At 31.7% G+C, this 16,506-nt stretch overlaps 1 protein-coding gene across 5 annotated transcripts in view; it reads left to right on the forward strand.

Annotated features, from left to right (window-relative positions):
* The window catches only part of LOC121967170 (ATP-dependent DNA helicase At3g02060, chloroplastic-like), a 52,171-nt gene that overhangs the window by 17,824 nt on the left and 17,841 nt on the right, over nucleotides 1-16,506 (forward strand). For 4 of the 5 annotated variants that reach the window (XM_042517221.1, XM_042517222.1, XM_042517224.1 and 1 more), the window contains exons 6-8: nucleotides 425-564; nucleotides 6,063-6,133; nucleotides 9,689-9,850. In XM_042517221.1, the coding sequence (XP_042373155.1) occupies nucleotides 425-564; nucleotides 6,063-6,133; nucleotides 9,689-9,850 (373 nt within the window). The remainder of the gene's footprint in view (nucleotides 1-424; nucleotides 565-6,062; nucleotides 6,134-9,688; nucleotides 9,851-16,506) is intronic. The other variant, XM_042517223.1, reaches the window with a different exon arrangement.

Consider the following 16,506-nt stretch of genomic DNA (forward strand, 5'->3'; position numbering starts at 1 on the left):
ATTTTGGTCGAGACAACTGAATTCTGAAATATTTAATAACATTTAGTGTTATTCATAACCTCAGCATTGTCAAAAGTAGTGTGGGGCAGGAAAAGCCTAAATTAGCGATCAATTTTGTAGAATTAATTTGATAAGTATATCCATTTTACCCTTTCTGCAGTCTTTTGTCTAACAGCTAGTACCATCAATCATAGAATCATGGTTAATAAAGTTTGTGATTCATCATTTATGACATAGTGAACTTTTTAGCAATTATGAATTTATTGTTGAGATCGTCCAAATATCATTTTTCACTGTGATTATGTCAGACACTTCTATTATTATATTTTAGTAGAAGGTAGTAAAAAGGGTTTTGCGGAGTATCAGAAGGATAGAGAATTTTCAACCTTTTCTTGGTTTCTAAGCTGACTAACTTGTATTGCAGTTTAATTTCCACACCGCCTCCTGAAAGAGTTCGTATAAAGACTCAACTATCATCTTTTAGTAAAGAAAAGATTTTATCAGCCATAAAGTTTGAGTTAGATCGGGGTGGTCAAGTTTTCTATGTTCTTCCACGAATCAAAGGTTGCCTCTTTACTTCTATTTATTTGTTGCTGTTACCTTATTCCTAGGAACCTTGAGCAACATCACAAGCACGAGTCTCATACCATAGCAACAGTCTTGTGATGAGAGAACACAGAGTAAGAATAATTCTAGAATGAATTAGTTTAACAGTGACATGAAGCCCTCTTTTATTTGCTTGCACAATAATCCAAATTTCATCAACACTCATGCAATATGTATTGAGATTAATTAAAATAAAAATGAGAAATTCCAAACCCTCAAAATTGATTTTTTTTTATTTGCATTTGTTATATGAGATGTAATTTGAATAATATGATAAATTCTAGTGAATAGTTAAGATGGATGAACATGAGATTTTTGTGAATAAACTTATGGATATCCTAGATATACTACAAGAATGAGAAATTGGTATAGATATCATTAATAGAATTATATTTTAACTTGCGTGCTGCAAAGGTTGTTAAAATTATAATATTTTTATTCTTGTGAAATTAAAAAAAAAAACTAACTTTTCAATTTAATTTGTCAATTTTTTGAAAGGTATTTGAGATCAATTAGAAAATTAATGACATACTTGTTAGTTTATTGATAAAATTTATTTAAAAAATATTTACTATTAGCGAAACCTTACAAGTAAATGATTGTGATCCTGGTAAGGTCGAAGAAACACAAATTACAAATTTATAAACTCAAATAAAAAATTATTTGGGATTTGACAAATGAACTGAAAAAATTCAAAGTAAAACTATGTTTGTCTAGGATGGGAAATTGTAATTGTCAAATAATAACAAAATAGTGGTGTTCCTTTGGAATTTGTATACTATTTGTCTGACCATCTTTATTCTTCTTCCTAAAGTTGCTGTTAAAGTTTTCCTTTTTGCTTTCATAAGTTTAAGGATTTGTGGTGTTTGCATTCTTAGAGTTAAAGTTCCTTGATTTGAGAAGATTAAATTTCAATACAATTCATAATTTTGCTTCTTAGTAGATTATACTAAATGCATTTCATTTTGGCATTTTGAATTATTTTTCAAAAATTTATATAACTTACAATCGAGTGTCTCTCTAATTTCTAAACAAACTCCAAAAGTTGAAGTCATTTTCTAGTTGGATATCACTAGGATGGTTTCTTGCTTAGAATGGAAAGAAAGAACTTAGGATGAGTTAAAGGCCGTAGCTAGATGGTGAAGGCATCATTATGATGGTTGCTTGTACATATGTTTTCTATGCTTTAATTAGGGCTGTAAGGAAGCCAAACTGAGCCAAGGTTTGAGGTATTCAAGTTTATTTGATAAGGTAACCGAGCTGAGCCAAGCCGAGTCTAAAATAAACCAAGCCATTGAAATAATTATTAAAGCTTGGTTTGGTTTATTTTTTATGAGCTTGAGCTTGGTTCAGGCTTTGCTTGAGTTTGGTTCAGGCTTGTCTTGAGTTTGGTTTGTTTAGATGTTATCAAGCTCTCAATTCAAACTTGTTTGATTGTTTGATTGTTTGAAACTTTTATTTGTTTGATTGATTATTGAACTTGACAATTCAAACATGTTTGTTTATTTAAAAAGTTTTTTTTATTTATTTAGCATGTTGATAGAGTTTTATTAATGAATATGGTTCGTAAACATTGTTCGTGACATTAATGAGCTGAACACATATGTGTTCAAACTTGTTTGTTTAGTTTAACGAGTTGTTTAAACTTGTTTATTTAATTGATCTTGTGTGTATTGAGCAAACATAAACAAGTACTTACTAAGCCGAACACCAAGCTTGTTCATGAACGTTCAATTCTATTTATAACCCTATCTTCAATTATCAAAATGCATTTCCACTTTTTTTTATATCTAAAATAAAGCTAAGTATGGATGCGTCAAAGTTCTCCTAGATACATGACCAATTGATCAATGCATAATCCGAGTTTATTTTTCAAAAAAATATTTAATCAATTGAAGTAGCACCTTGAGGCCATTAGGTTGAATACATCTATAACAACAAGCAGAGATTCTACAGTATGTAAGGTGTAAAGACCTACTTGTAATATTCCTTATTCACAGAGTTATCATGGAATAATTGCCTTCAAATCTTCCTAAAAGACTAAGACAGTATTTATAAAGGCTTGTATATAATTATATAAAATTTTCCCATTAGTTGAAGTACATTTAGGTTGAGATGGTATGGACATGCTTGAAAATGATCAATATTCTATAGTATATTGGCTAAATTGATCAGCGTGGCAGGTGTAGGAGGTAAAGAAAATATCTTCCTAGGTTGTGGATTTCATTTTTTGGCCTGAACGATATGATGGTGTCAAAGCCATTCATATCAAAGCCATTGTTATGTTCGATGTGCTAGCATGTGGTGTCCGAGGCATTGAGGATGAAGGAATTGGGGAGAAGGAAGAGAAGTGAAAGGAGATCATAAGGTGGAAAAGGGGAGAAGAGAAAGAAATTATATATTTAAAAGAAAATTCCTTATTGTGCCTTACCTCATTGCACAAGTCCCACCTTAGAAGTCTTGTCAAGCCTCGTGCTTGTAGAAATTTTGCCCTCACAGACGCTTATATCATTAAAGCCTTGCTCTTGTTATCACTTGTGGAAGCTCTATCATGTTACTCTTGGAAGCCTGACCCTTGGTCACTTGCATTGTCTTTGTGGGTTGCTAGCAAAAACATTATTGTGAAATCTTGACCCTCTATTTGCATTAAGGTTCTCAAACTTTGTGTGCCACTCAGTGGGGCTACTTTTTGTGCTGCTTAGTGGGGTAAATAATACGTTTTTGTCATTTACTAGCATAATTGATTGACACGAAAGAAATATAATTTAAATTAAAAATTAAAATTAAAGATTATAAAACATTTTAATTATAAAAATTGATATAATCGAATTAATCATAAAATAAACAAATATGTGCTAATAATTTAATTAATTATAATTAAACAATTAATTATAACTAACAATTAATTAAAAATTACTTAAGTAAAATTAATTATGTTACTATTAATATTCAATTAAATAAATATCAAAATCATATCGAAACTGCATGACCGGTACCGAAAACATATCGATATGGTCAAAGACCAAAACCCAAGGTTTTAAATCTTGTATACAATATGTTTTAACTAGTTTGAATTAGGGTGAGAACCAAATTGTAAATAGAATAAAACTCAATTGAAAGTGGTAAATATAAAAGAACAATAATTGTAATATATATCAACGCAGTGGAGACTACCTAAGTAAATAACTCTAATAATTTTCGCACTTCAATAATTATGAGATATGACTTGTCTTAAAAACATGGCTAGCAATGGATAATGTGATTTTTTTACCCAAGGAAGGATAATATTGATACTAATTAACTTTGTATCATTAGCTTAAACATTATGAACTCTGAAGCTTTTTGCTGGCTTTCACTTTGCAACCAAACTTTTCTTTGACACCTTGTGAGTGTATGGGATTTTAGATATTCAGAAGTGTTGCATGATTGAGAAAGATGGGAAGGATGTACTAGAGGGGATAGAGTTAAATTTTGCTTGTTTTCAACCAAAATCCATTTGATTATTTGTTTTATGTATCATTGCTTCATTACCACTAGATGAATGTTAGACATGGTTTTATGACATCAGCGATAAGAAGGCTAGTATCATGCTATTAAGATGGCAACTTCTTGATAATATTGATACAAGTGATCTTTGTATGAAATTGAACCTTATTTGCTCACAAAGTCTGTCTTAATGGGTTAGACTAATCTTAATTTAATATAATCAATTTAATCCAATTTCATTTGGAGCTACAACTAAACTGAAATGTCTTAAAATGGTTAGATTGGGTGTTTAAAACAAATCGTGGAATGAAATGTTGTTCCGTGTCGTCCGACACGGACGATTTTTACCTTTTCGCTGGGCTAGCAAAATCGGCAATGGAAGCGTCCTTGTCTCCCGACGCGTTGTAGGCTGTGTTGGAGGGACTCCTCCGGCGGCGCCGAAAGCGTCGGGAGCGTTCCGCGACGCCTTTGAAGCTGATGGCGTCGCGAGACGCCTCCGGCGCCTCCAGCAGCGCCTGGCGCCTCCGGATGCGTCCGACAAAGCTTCTGATTCCTCCGGACACGTCCCCTTGCGATCCGTCGTGAGGTCGCGACGTTTTTTTTCTTATAAATTAAATTTTCTATTTAATTAATTTAAACAATTTCTAAGATACGTGTGATATTTCGAACATGCTTTTATAAACCCTAATTAAATTATGCTAATAAAATATATAAAAAATATATTTTAAATTAAAATAAATTTAATAAATTTTATTAATTAATATTCTAAAAATTTATTATTTAATATTTTAAATTTTGTTTAAAAATTTTAAAAAATATAATAATTCTATTTATATTCTAATAATTTTTTATTATTTTGTATTATTTTAAATTTCATTTAAAAATTCTAAAAAAATTTAAAAAATTCTAAATTATTTTTAGAAAATTCTAATAAATTAGATTTATATTCTGATAATTTTTTATTTTTTTTACTAGATAGTTTTTTTACTATTTAAATATATATTATTTAATTAATAATTAATTAAATGAATAAATAGTTAATTTATATAATTGTTATATATCTTTGTATTAATTTATATACTTATTATTATCGATAGATCAATTTTAATTCGAGTTATTGATAGATCAATTTTGTTTAAAGAAAACTATATTTAATTATTTTTTCTAACAATATTAAATTGTTCAATAATTGAGAACTTATACAAAATCAATATACAACTTATTTTTATATACACCATAAACATATTTATCTTATAATTCCTATATATAAATAAAAAAATATCGAGACCGTATCGGCATGGCATGATATGATACCGAAACTATATCGTTTCGGTCTGAAACTGAAACTTCGGCACGGGTTAAAATTTTAAACCTTGAAACAAACTACGCAATTGAGATGTGTCTTAGTGAATCAAATATAAATTGACAATGACTCCTCATGAGCAGCTAATAATCTCAGAATCTTGACATGATGGTGAAACCTGTGTGCCTCAACCAATGATCTTATTGGTCCACATGCCTCAGTTGATGCACTCACGAGAGCGTACAAATTCTAGAAAATAGAAATTCTATCATGCTTGAATAAATAACACAATAGGATGGTTTACCAGAGATTGTAGAAGTAACAACAAAAGTATTTAAGATAAAACTTTAGATTATGAATCAATTTATTTTTCTGGTGGGGTTTTAAAAGTTTTCATTTATAATATTTATTTTGGTTGTTTTTACATCAGGCACCAAAATACATGTGTCAGGTGTTGTTAATTAAAAGAAAACTTACCTCTGCCAATCTACATGTTGGGATTGGTCTGATTATCTGGAATTTGTTTGCCCACTTATGAAGGGGAGTGCTAAAATATTGAAAAGATATATTGGGTCCTTTTTCTGTAGCTTATCATTGACAATGAAGCATGTGTTAGTTTTTGCCCATGGAAAATTGATATTGATGTGCTGAGAATTTGTGATAACAGGGTTAGAAGAAGTAAGAGATTTTCTTGAAGATTCGTTCCCCTGTGCTACAATTGCAATTGCTCATGGGAAGGTTAGTTGGCTTATTTATTGACAAAGATTTGTAATAGAAGTCTGCTTCTCTTTTACTAGCATTCCAGGAGACTCGATATGACTTTTTTTTGGGATAGCATAGTAACTTCCAATACTTTTTAAGTTTTTGTTTTTATTCTTTATCCTTTTTAAGGATAACTTTACCTATTTCTATAGTTTTTGAAGCTTTTCTTAGTGCAATGGTTTTTTTGTTAGAAATAGGAGGACTGGATTACATGCAAAGATGACAAGCATCTTCAAGGGAAGAAGAGAACACCTAGTTTCTTAGAATAGATGATAAAAGAAGAAGAGTCAATACTAAGGAAAAAATTTTGGTATTCAACTTGCTCGAGGAAAATCATTGATAGATAGAACATTATATGTGCATACGGCAAACTAGACATGCCTACCAGTTGGGTTCGAACCGGACCCAGAACCATAACCAGGTCAACAAGTCCTGGTTCGACGGGCTAAAATCGTAACCAACCCGTTTTTAGAGTTCTGGTCTAAAATCATTCATGAACCGACAATTCATTGATGATTCAAATCAACAGACACTTCATGGGGTATTCTTTAAAAAACTATTAGGTGATTTTTCTAAAGGGTCTATTTTTTTTAATGAAGAGATGGCCTCTCGTTCAATGATTCATAACATTTTAATAGTCTTAATGGTGTGATTCAATATAAACCAAGCCATTTGCCTTGTTTTTTCCAATGTAGGATTATTCCACCTATCTATTGGAGCCAATTTTTCAACCTATTTGTCTGGAATTTTTCAATATCAAGGCTCTTTCACTTTTAACTCATTTAATTTGTCCATTCCATTTAAATATCTTAGTAGGTCATTCATTGGTCTTATTTTATTTTTTTTTATCCATCCAACATCTAACTTAGTTTATAGAGACCACCTGACTAGTATAATATGTTCAACAATAATTTGCCAAAGGATATAATTTGTTCAACTATAAAATTATATATATGGTGAAGACTATCACCGAACATATAAAATTAATCAAAAGTTATAACTTGTGTGATATATATGCCTCACCACATTAACATATAACGATGCTACTGTTAGATTAAAAAAATCATTAGTAGCAAGTGCAACACTAATTGGTCTATAATACATTATTATAATAAGAGTGAAGATAAGGGGAGGGTGTGACGACATAGAGGATAAAAACTCAATATTAGAGAAAGCCTAGGAAGAGAGATAGAAATGTTTTACTTGAGTGGATAAATGAAGAGAAAAAATAAAGAATGAATTCTTTCGTCTCTCCCTTTATAGGGGAAAAACACATAAATAAACTTAAAAAATATAAACTCCCGAATGTTGACAAAGCAACTTTGTGAAGAATGAATCGAGGCTTTCCTTAAAACTAATTTACCTTATTCAATAATATTTATAATATTTTAATGGTGAAGAATGAACCGAGACTTTCCTTAAAATAATTTTATCTTATTCAATAATATTTATAATATTTTAATGGTGTGATTCAATATAAATCAATCTAATGGCCTTCAATTTTTTAATGTGCTATTGTTTCACCTCTACATTGGAATCAATTTTCCATTCATAAACCAATCCATATGTCCATTGAAGTTAATATTTAAAATATAATATAATATAAATAATAACAATGAACCACCGAACCAACGGATTGTAACGGGTGGTTCTGAATCATTAACCATAACCGACTTTGAAGGTGTTAAGGGTCGAGATTTTTTGAATTGTCGAACCGGTGGTTTCATTCTGAACTGTAGCCGGGTTATGGCCAACATCTTGGTTTATGTCCTTTTAACTTGGTCTAGGATTTACTTCATTTGGTCCATTCTAATAATGTTAAACTTATTCTAAAATAAACCTTTTATAATTCTTTAGTCTATAGTAAATCTACTCTATATTAAAACTAAATAATTCAGATTTTATTGTACAATCAAAATACCATCAAGACTAAATATAATTATTTATTATGTGGATTCCCAATTGGTTGTTGAAGCGATAGAAAAACACACGGAGTCACTTCTTTATTGAAAAGTGTGCTTGCAATTGTGCATGAATTCAGGAAAGTTTCTAGGGACTCTTAGAGATGTTGTGGGCCACAATCATATCAATTATTTCAACAATGACAGGCTCAAGGAAGATGAAAGACACGAGGTTAGATTCATGTTAATGGGGGTTACACTGGGAGGTTGAAGTTTCAATTTTGCTAGTTTGCGGACTGTATTGGACGATGATGTTGGTAGCTTGTTGAAAAAGGGTCGTTGTCTAACTAAACAGGGACGACATCTGGTCCTATGCCCAGGAAAAGTGCATACAGATCATGGAGGAGAGGGGATCTATCTATTAGAAAATACTAATAAACCTGATAAAAGCTAGTATAGTAAACAAACAAGGGCATTATTTTTTTTCTCATCCATATTTTATTTCATCAAACTTACCATGTCTAGATGTAATGTATAATGCAATCAGTTGAGTTGTTATAGATGTATGAAAACAAAGGTGTCAAATATAGGGACTAAATTTAAAATTTGAGAAGAATAAAGGCTGTAAGATATATTATTCTAGTGACATGTGATGATTGTGAGATAAGTTGACAGAAATTTGAAATTAAAAAAATAGAGGATCTTTATGCCTTTTTAATGAAAATGAAACTTTTTAGTGATGACTAAAAAAATTATGAAAATGTAAGGACTAAAATATAATATCGTATGTTTGTGTAAAATGCTAGGAAGATAATTGTAAATTTTAAAAATTAGATATAATTCTTCATGCGGTAATGAAATCAAATTTTACAAATGAATATGAGCATTATAAAAATGTAAGGAAAAACAGAGCAACTTTGAAAATAGATATAATTCTATAAATTTCATAATAATTACTACTTTGTCATTAATATTTTATTTGAAAAACATTTAAAAATTGTTGTGACGAACAGTTTCTAAAAGGTAAAGAATTTTTATAAGTTCAGAAAAAATAAAATTTATTTTGGCAATTACAGTCATGCCAAACAACAACAACAACAACCAATCCTTATCCCACTAGTGGGGTTGGCTAAACAATTTTTTTCTATACTTCAAATCTTTTTCTTTGTCATATTGATGGGTGGGTGTTATGGCCAATGGCATTCCTGAATAGGGAAGCCAATCCATAATCAATTCATGATTTCATTAATTCCCTCATGCTCCATAAGAAATTGAGTGTTATAAGGGCATTGAATCTTTCTCCAAGTCATTTTGAGGGAGGGGAGTTATGGCCTGAAACCCCTTCTGAATTGGGACAGAGATATCCCTGCAAGTGCCATCAGTGATTAAGGGGTATAAGTGTCCCAAAGGGACTTTCATTAAGCAGGCCCATTCCCTGCAGATGTCAATCTCAAGCCCCATGGATCCTCATAACCAATCTACATCGTATTATGAGCAATTTATTTTACAAGAAAAAACAATCTTGGTAACTTAGCGTAAGCTATTAGCTTCTTAAACATTAACTGTCATAATATTCTGTTTGTTTTTTATTGCCTTCTATTCTGAAGAACACTTTTATCATTTCTTTCAGCAAAACTCAAAGCATCTTGAATATACAATGGAGAAGTTTTGCCTAGGAGAAATCCAGATTCTTATTTGCACCAATATAGTAGAAAGTGGGCTCGATATTCAGAATGCTAACACCATAATAGTTCAGGATGTTCACAAATTTGGTTTGGCACAAATATATCAGGTTCTTATCTTTCTTTCTCTGGTTCCAGTGGTGGGATAAGTCAATGTAGCTAAGCTCTTATAATTGGTGTTCATGGGTTGTAGTTGTTGATGTTTCTAATACATAATCATGCTATACATTAAATAGTTTAAGGTTGGTTTTAGAAGTGCTTTGCCAAATCGTTCTTAAGGTCAAAACATTTTGGAAGTTAATTAAGGTGTTTTGTAATTTCATGTTCAAATTGCTTTTACTAGAAACACCGTAGCTCCTAAGCTACTTTTCTTATGTGGCTGCCGAAGTTCTTCCACAAGTTGCTTTTAGAATGCAGTTTTTAGATATCAAACAGTTACTTTAAAAACTGAATAATTAGTAAAATATCAATGCCAAATACTGTAAAAATTTAAATTGAATATTAAAATATTATAAATATAATTTTACTATATAATTACAAAATAATATTTAACATTTAAAATGAATGCTCAAATATCATTTTATTTACACAAAATAAAACAATATTAAGTTATTTATATGTTAATAATAGGATTAATGATATTAGAAAAATAGAAAATTGTTTTAAAATATTATTTCGTATTTAATAGTATAATAATTAATCATCGAAATAATATTTTAAATAATTAAATGATATGATTATGATTAATTTAATATTAACAATAAAACAATAGAAACATATTACAATCATTATTATATTAAATGAACATGACTGTTTCTATATTAAGAAAAACATAAAATAATGTACTAATCGTTGAAGGTATTAAATTAATTAGGTGTATTGGTTTTACACCCCCTATTGGTTATTTATGTGATATAATATAATACTTTTTCCTTAAATTCTACCTAAATTAGAGCTCATTAGAGCATCCACAATGGGGCTCCCATTGTTGATGTGGGTTAATGAGGGAGCTCCCTTATTTTTGGGAAGAAGCGGTTCCTAGTTTCGGGAGCCGCTTCTTCCTTCTTTCTTAAAAATAATAATAATAATAATAATAATAAATAATAATTTTTTTTATTTAGGTCTTTTATTTGATGTAATGTAATTTATTTTTTAATAATTAATATTATTAAGTGGTAATTTATGAATTTAAATTTTATTTATATATAAGGTAAAATATAATGAAAAAGTGTGAGATCCGTAAAGGAGTTGTTTAGATTGTTTAGATGGGTTTTTTTTTTTATAGTGGAGAGATGTTGGGATCTTTACTTTTGACGTGATGTTGATGTGATATTGAGGGAGCTCTTGGAGAGCTCCCATGACTGTGGATGCCCTTAGTATCTAGGGTTTTTAAAGAGACATTCCCCTAAGGAAGTGGCTATGTGCCATCCTCCCCTCATCTACCTCTTCTCTTCTTGCTGTAAGTTCCACGGACTATGCTAACACCAATTGTTCTCTAAATTGTTCTACTACTTATTTGGTTCATATTAGATCCAACATGGAGCAAACTCTTGGCAGCAGTAGCCTTCCCACATTCACCTCTTCTCTCCTTGCCATAAGCTCCACCTACTTTGTTGCCAGCAATTGATCTCCAAATTGTTCTACTGATTATTTGGTCCATATGAAATCTAGTAAGGATCAAAATGTTGCAAGTCATCATTGTCCATCTGTAGCTTCTTCCTCCATGAGCACAAGTCATGCAAATTTCTCATGATTCCTTTCTATAGCTGGACCTATGACTCCATGTATGCATCTGATCACAGGCCAATCTCTTGTTGCTCCATGCCTTCTTGTGCCTCTCTACATCTTAAGATAAGGCGGAGGGTCATTAAAATTTCACTCGTCACCTATGCCATGTGAGTTATTATTGCGCTTCCAATGATGCGTCGGTCTGACCTGCCCCCACCACGGGCCGCCTCGCCTAGCCATGGGCCACCTCGCCTGACCACGGGCTGTCACGCCACGAATTGCCTTGCCACAGGTCACCCACCACGGGCCGCCCTGCATGAGCCGACCCGTTTGATAGCTCTACATGAGGCTCATGAGTTTGGAATAAGAAATGAAGAAGGAAAAACTATATTGGATTTTGTGATAGTATATAATCTTATACTAGCAAATATGTTTTTTAAAAAAAAGAGAACACTTGTTCACATTCAAAAGTGAGAAAAATAAGTCATAAATTGACTATCTCATGGTTAAAAAGAAGGATACAAAGATTTGTAAAAATTGTAAGGTTATCCCTGGATAAAACTACTCAACATAGGTTAGTAGTTTTGGATTTGCGCCTCAAATATAGTATTAAAGGCAAATGTGTATGACTCTTAAAATTAAATGATGGAAGTTAAAGGATGAGAAACAAACCATATTTAAGGAGAAGGTAGGAAACAAGTATTATGAAAAATACATGGCGACATGGGATAAAATGACATTAAAGTTGAAAATAATAGCCAAGAGTGTACTCGGTGAGTCAACTAGTCGTGCACCATCACTTAAGTAAAAAATTTTGGTGGTGGAATAAGAAAGTAAAGGAGAAAGTAAAAGAAAAACGAACAACCTACAAGGTATTATACACTTGTAAGAACGAGAAAAGTTTTAAAAAGTACACAGTAGCCGAGAAAGAGGCTAAAAAAGTAGTGAATGAAGAAAAAATGAAACCTATGAATGCTTATATTGAAAATTGGATACAAAAGAAGGGGAAAAGAATATTTACAGAATAGCTAAAGTGATAGAGAGGAAGACGATACCTTATCCAAATAAGATATATTAAAGATGAATGTAATAGGGTACTATTGAATGATAAGGAAATAAAAACGCGATAGAAGAGGTATTTCATCAACTTTTTAATGAAAGTTTAGGTGAATAACTTAATTTAGGTCATTTAAGTAAGTCGAATGAGTGAAGGGAAGTCTTGGCGCAACGGTAAAGTTGTTGCCATGTGACCAAAAGGTCACGGGTTCGAATCCTAGAAACAGCCTCTTGCAAAAAACAGGGTAAGGCTGTGTACAATGGATCCTTTCCCGAGACCCCGCATGGCGGGAGCTTCGTGCACCGGGCTGTCTTTTTTTTTTTTAAGTAAGTTGAATGAGTATATAAATTTAAATTTTTATTGTATAATTTAAAATTTTATTTTATAATTCAAACTTCAGAGGTAGAATAAGTTTTAAATGAGATGCAAAATGAAAAAAAATAGTTGGACCTGATAGAGGTATGGAAGTGCTTAGGAAAATAAGGTATTGAAGTTATCAACTTGATATTGAAAGTGAAAAAAAAATCATGATAAGAGGGTAAACACTTTAGTTCCCTTTTATAAAAACAAAAGAGAAGTGCAAAATTGTGCGAACTATAGGAGTATTAAATTAATGAGTCATACTATGAAATTTTAGGAAAGAGTGATAGAAAAAACACTAAAGAAGGAGACTACGATGATCAAAAATCAATTTGAATAATATGCTTGGAAGGTCGATAATAGAAGTTGTATATGAGGCAACTAATTGAAAAATATCGAGAACAAAAGCAAGACTTACACATGATATTCGTCAACCTAGAAAAAACTTATATGAACTTATGATAGAGTCTCAAGGGAAAATATATGAAGAATTCTAGAAAAAAGAGGTGTTAGCGTAGTATATATTGAACTAATTAAGGATATGTATGAGGATGTAATGACAAGAGTAAAAACTTTGGGCGCATTAATCGAAGCATTTCCCATAAGAAAAGGATTACGTCAAGGATCAACTTTAAGTCTCTATCTTTTTACACTAATTATAAACGAACTTATTGGACATATCTAAGATATGGTACTGTTGTGCTGCTTGTTTGCATATGATATTGTTTTGGTAGATGAGACACTTGAAGAAGTAAATGCAAAATTTGAATCATAGCAGAAACGTTAGAAGTGAAAAGTTTTAGGCTTAGTAGAGTAAAGACATAATATATAAAATTTAAGTTTAGTGATATTAGATGCAATTAGATAATTGTTAAGATAAGAGATGACGAGTTGTCTATAGAGCTTTAAGTATTTAGGATCATTTTTTAAAAAGGATGGAGGAATGTCTTACATAAAATACAAAAAGGATAATTGAAATGGAGGAGAGAGTAAGATGTTATTTGTGATGGTAAAGTACCTTTACGACTAAAAGGAAGTTTTATAAAAAGGCAATTAAACCTTTTATGTTATATGGAGTTGAATGTTGAACTATGACTCGAGCACATGCAAAAGATGAAAGTTGCAGAGATGAGGATGTTAAGGTGGATGTGCGGATATACAAGAATGGACAGGATAATAAATGAAAATATTAGAGAGAAAGTTGGGGTTACACTTATTGAGGGAAAACTCTGGAAGACACATTTAAGATGGTATGAACATACACGTAGAGGTGATGTAAAACTATGACAAATGTGCACATCAAATGAGGAAAAGGAAGACCAAAGAAGATTTGGTTAGGAACAATAAAATAAGATATAATTTATTTAAATATAAATATTGATATAGTAGGGGATAGAGCTCAATGACATAGAAGGATCCATATAGCCGACTGCACCTAGTGGGGTAAGACTTGATTGTTGTTGTATAGGGAAACTATTATTACCTAAGAAAAAGATCTTACCTTAAGAGGGAAACAAATTTACATTCTCTGATTAGTTGCTTATTTTATTATACATTTTTTGTTAAACTTGCATGTATAATTTTTTTAACTATATTTTAATTGTTATTTTTTATTTTGTTAAATGTGGAGAAAATGTGACATTTAAGTTAGTGCATCAGAAAATGGTTAAAGGGGATTTTTTTTTTCTTCCACATTACCCTAAATAATTGGAAATTGTGAAATAAACATTAAGGATTATTTCTTTTATATATTACTCAAATTTAAATGGTTTGTCAAACATAAAAAGAGGAGAGGAGATTGTTGGTACAATAATACCCCGGATGGTAGATTCCGACTAGCTTATTTTAAAATAGTTGGTAAAGGGTTTGGGTTAGGTATAGCTTGTTTTTTTGGATATATTTGTCACATATGTAAATGCATAGGTCTGATAGGTATAGGTGCATTTATGACTACAAAAGTTGAGCTTGGAGAAGTTCAAGTTGGTCAAGGTATCAGATACTTAAGAGATGGAGAAGACCAATAGGTGCTGGATACTTGAAAGATTAAGATTGGCTAGGACCGTGACATGTACTGTTGAGGAAAACTTGGAGGTAAGACTTCTAAGCAGTTTAGAAAGATCCAAAGGCCAGGTCTCTTGGTAGAGAAAGACTCAAATGCGAGGCCTCTTTGCAGATGAGGATGACCCAAAAGCAAGCCCAGTTGGCAAATGAAGACAAATGAGTCTTAAGAGGATTACAAGTGACTATAATCTTGCATTTTGGTTAAATGTTTACCCATGCATTCACTTGACCAAAGAACATGTATTTTGGTTCATAGTTGGCAAATAAGCTCGATCTTGAGTCAAGTTGAGATCCTCGAGAAGATTTAGTAAACTTAAGGTTTGTTTCAGTCAATTGAACAATCAAGTTGACTTGATAATCAACTATTGATGTTTTTCTCAAGGATCAAAGGGTTTTCTTTCAACTTAAGTTTCAGTCGATTAAAGTGGTTTAAGTTGATTGGACAATCGACAACCTGAAATAGGTTGCTCTTTATTTAAGTTTACTAACAGGATGATGTTGTAGCAATAATCTACTGAAAGAGCTTGAGTCGTCTGACTTGGATTTATGTTGACTAAACTTGCTTTTATTCAACTGAATCTGGTTTTAGTTGACTAGAATACTATTTGCTGGCAAATGAGCTTGCAATCTTATACAATTGGGTCAATTGACAGGAGTTGAACTGACTGCAATGTATTTGAGTCGATTGAACAGATGTTGAGTCAAGTGAAGAGTAATAGTCAATAGATAAGGCTTTCTGGATTGATGTTTAGTCAAATGGAGAAGATTTGAGTCCATGGAAATTAAATAGAGCAGCTGTGTGAAACTTATCAAGTTTGGTTTGAATAAATAGAGAGGTAGGGGAGCTTGACCACAACAAGAATTCTATTGCTCAGCTCAAATTCCACTCTCTTATTTGTTTTATATAATCTTTTTCTCTGGTTGAAACTCAAAGAGCTTAAGATTTCCATCTTTAAGCTCTTGCAAAATAAGTTGCTTTTATTTTTATCATAGTAAAAGAAAAGCATTTTATTTTTATGAAACTTCTTCGTCTCTTGTAGGACAACATTTTATGGGATTTTTTGAACAGTGACCCACCTAACAAGTCAATAGGCCGTGGAATAGAACTCGAGGTCCGAACCATGTTAAAGAATTTGTTGGCCTTGCTTTTGTTCTTATTTGTGTTTCCATTGCTTAACTATAACTTTATTTGAGCCTTGTAATTTGTATAAAAGTAGTTGAGTGTTTTGATTTTCGGATTTTTGGCTATTCATACCTCTCTAGCCACCTCACGGATCCTAGAGATGTAAGTGGTGCTTTCTGCTTCTGCCACACTGCTTTTGCTGGCCAACTCACGAAAGGTGTTGGCATCATCAATGATGGGCCGCAGCAAAAGCCACTTGCCTGTGTAGTCTTTGTCTCTTGGTTTGTATCTCAGACACCATCTAATGTTTGTTCCCTACAAGGATGACATTAGCTCATCATTTACAGCACTTGCTAGTCTGGTCCCTTTTTTTTTCTTTCTCATTTGTGTCTAAAATGTCGCATGAGATTCCATCATCATCATCTCTCTCTCTCTCT

Source organism: Zingiber officinale, chromosome 3B, assembly GCF_018446385.1.
Source record: "Zingiber officinale cultivar Zhangliang chromosome 3B, Zo_v1.1, whole genome shotgun sequence".
NCBI lineage: Eukaryota > Viridiplantae > Streptophyta > Magnoliopsida > Zingiberales > Zingiberaceae > Zingiber > Zingiber officinale.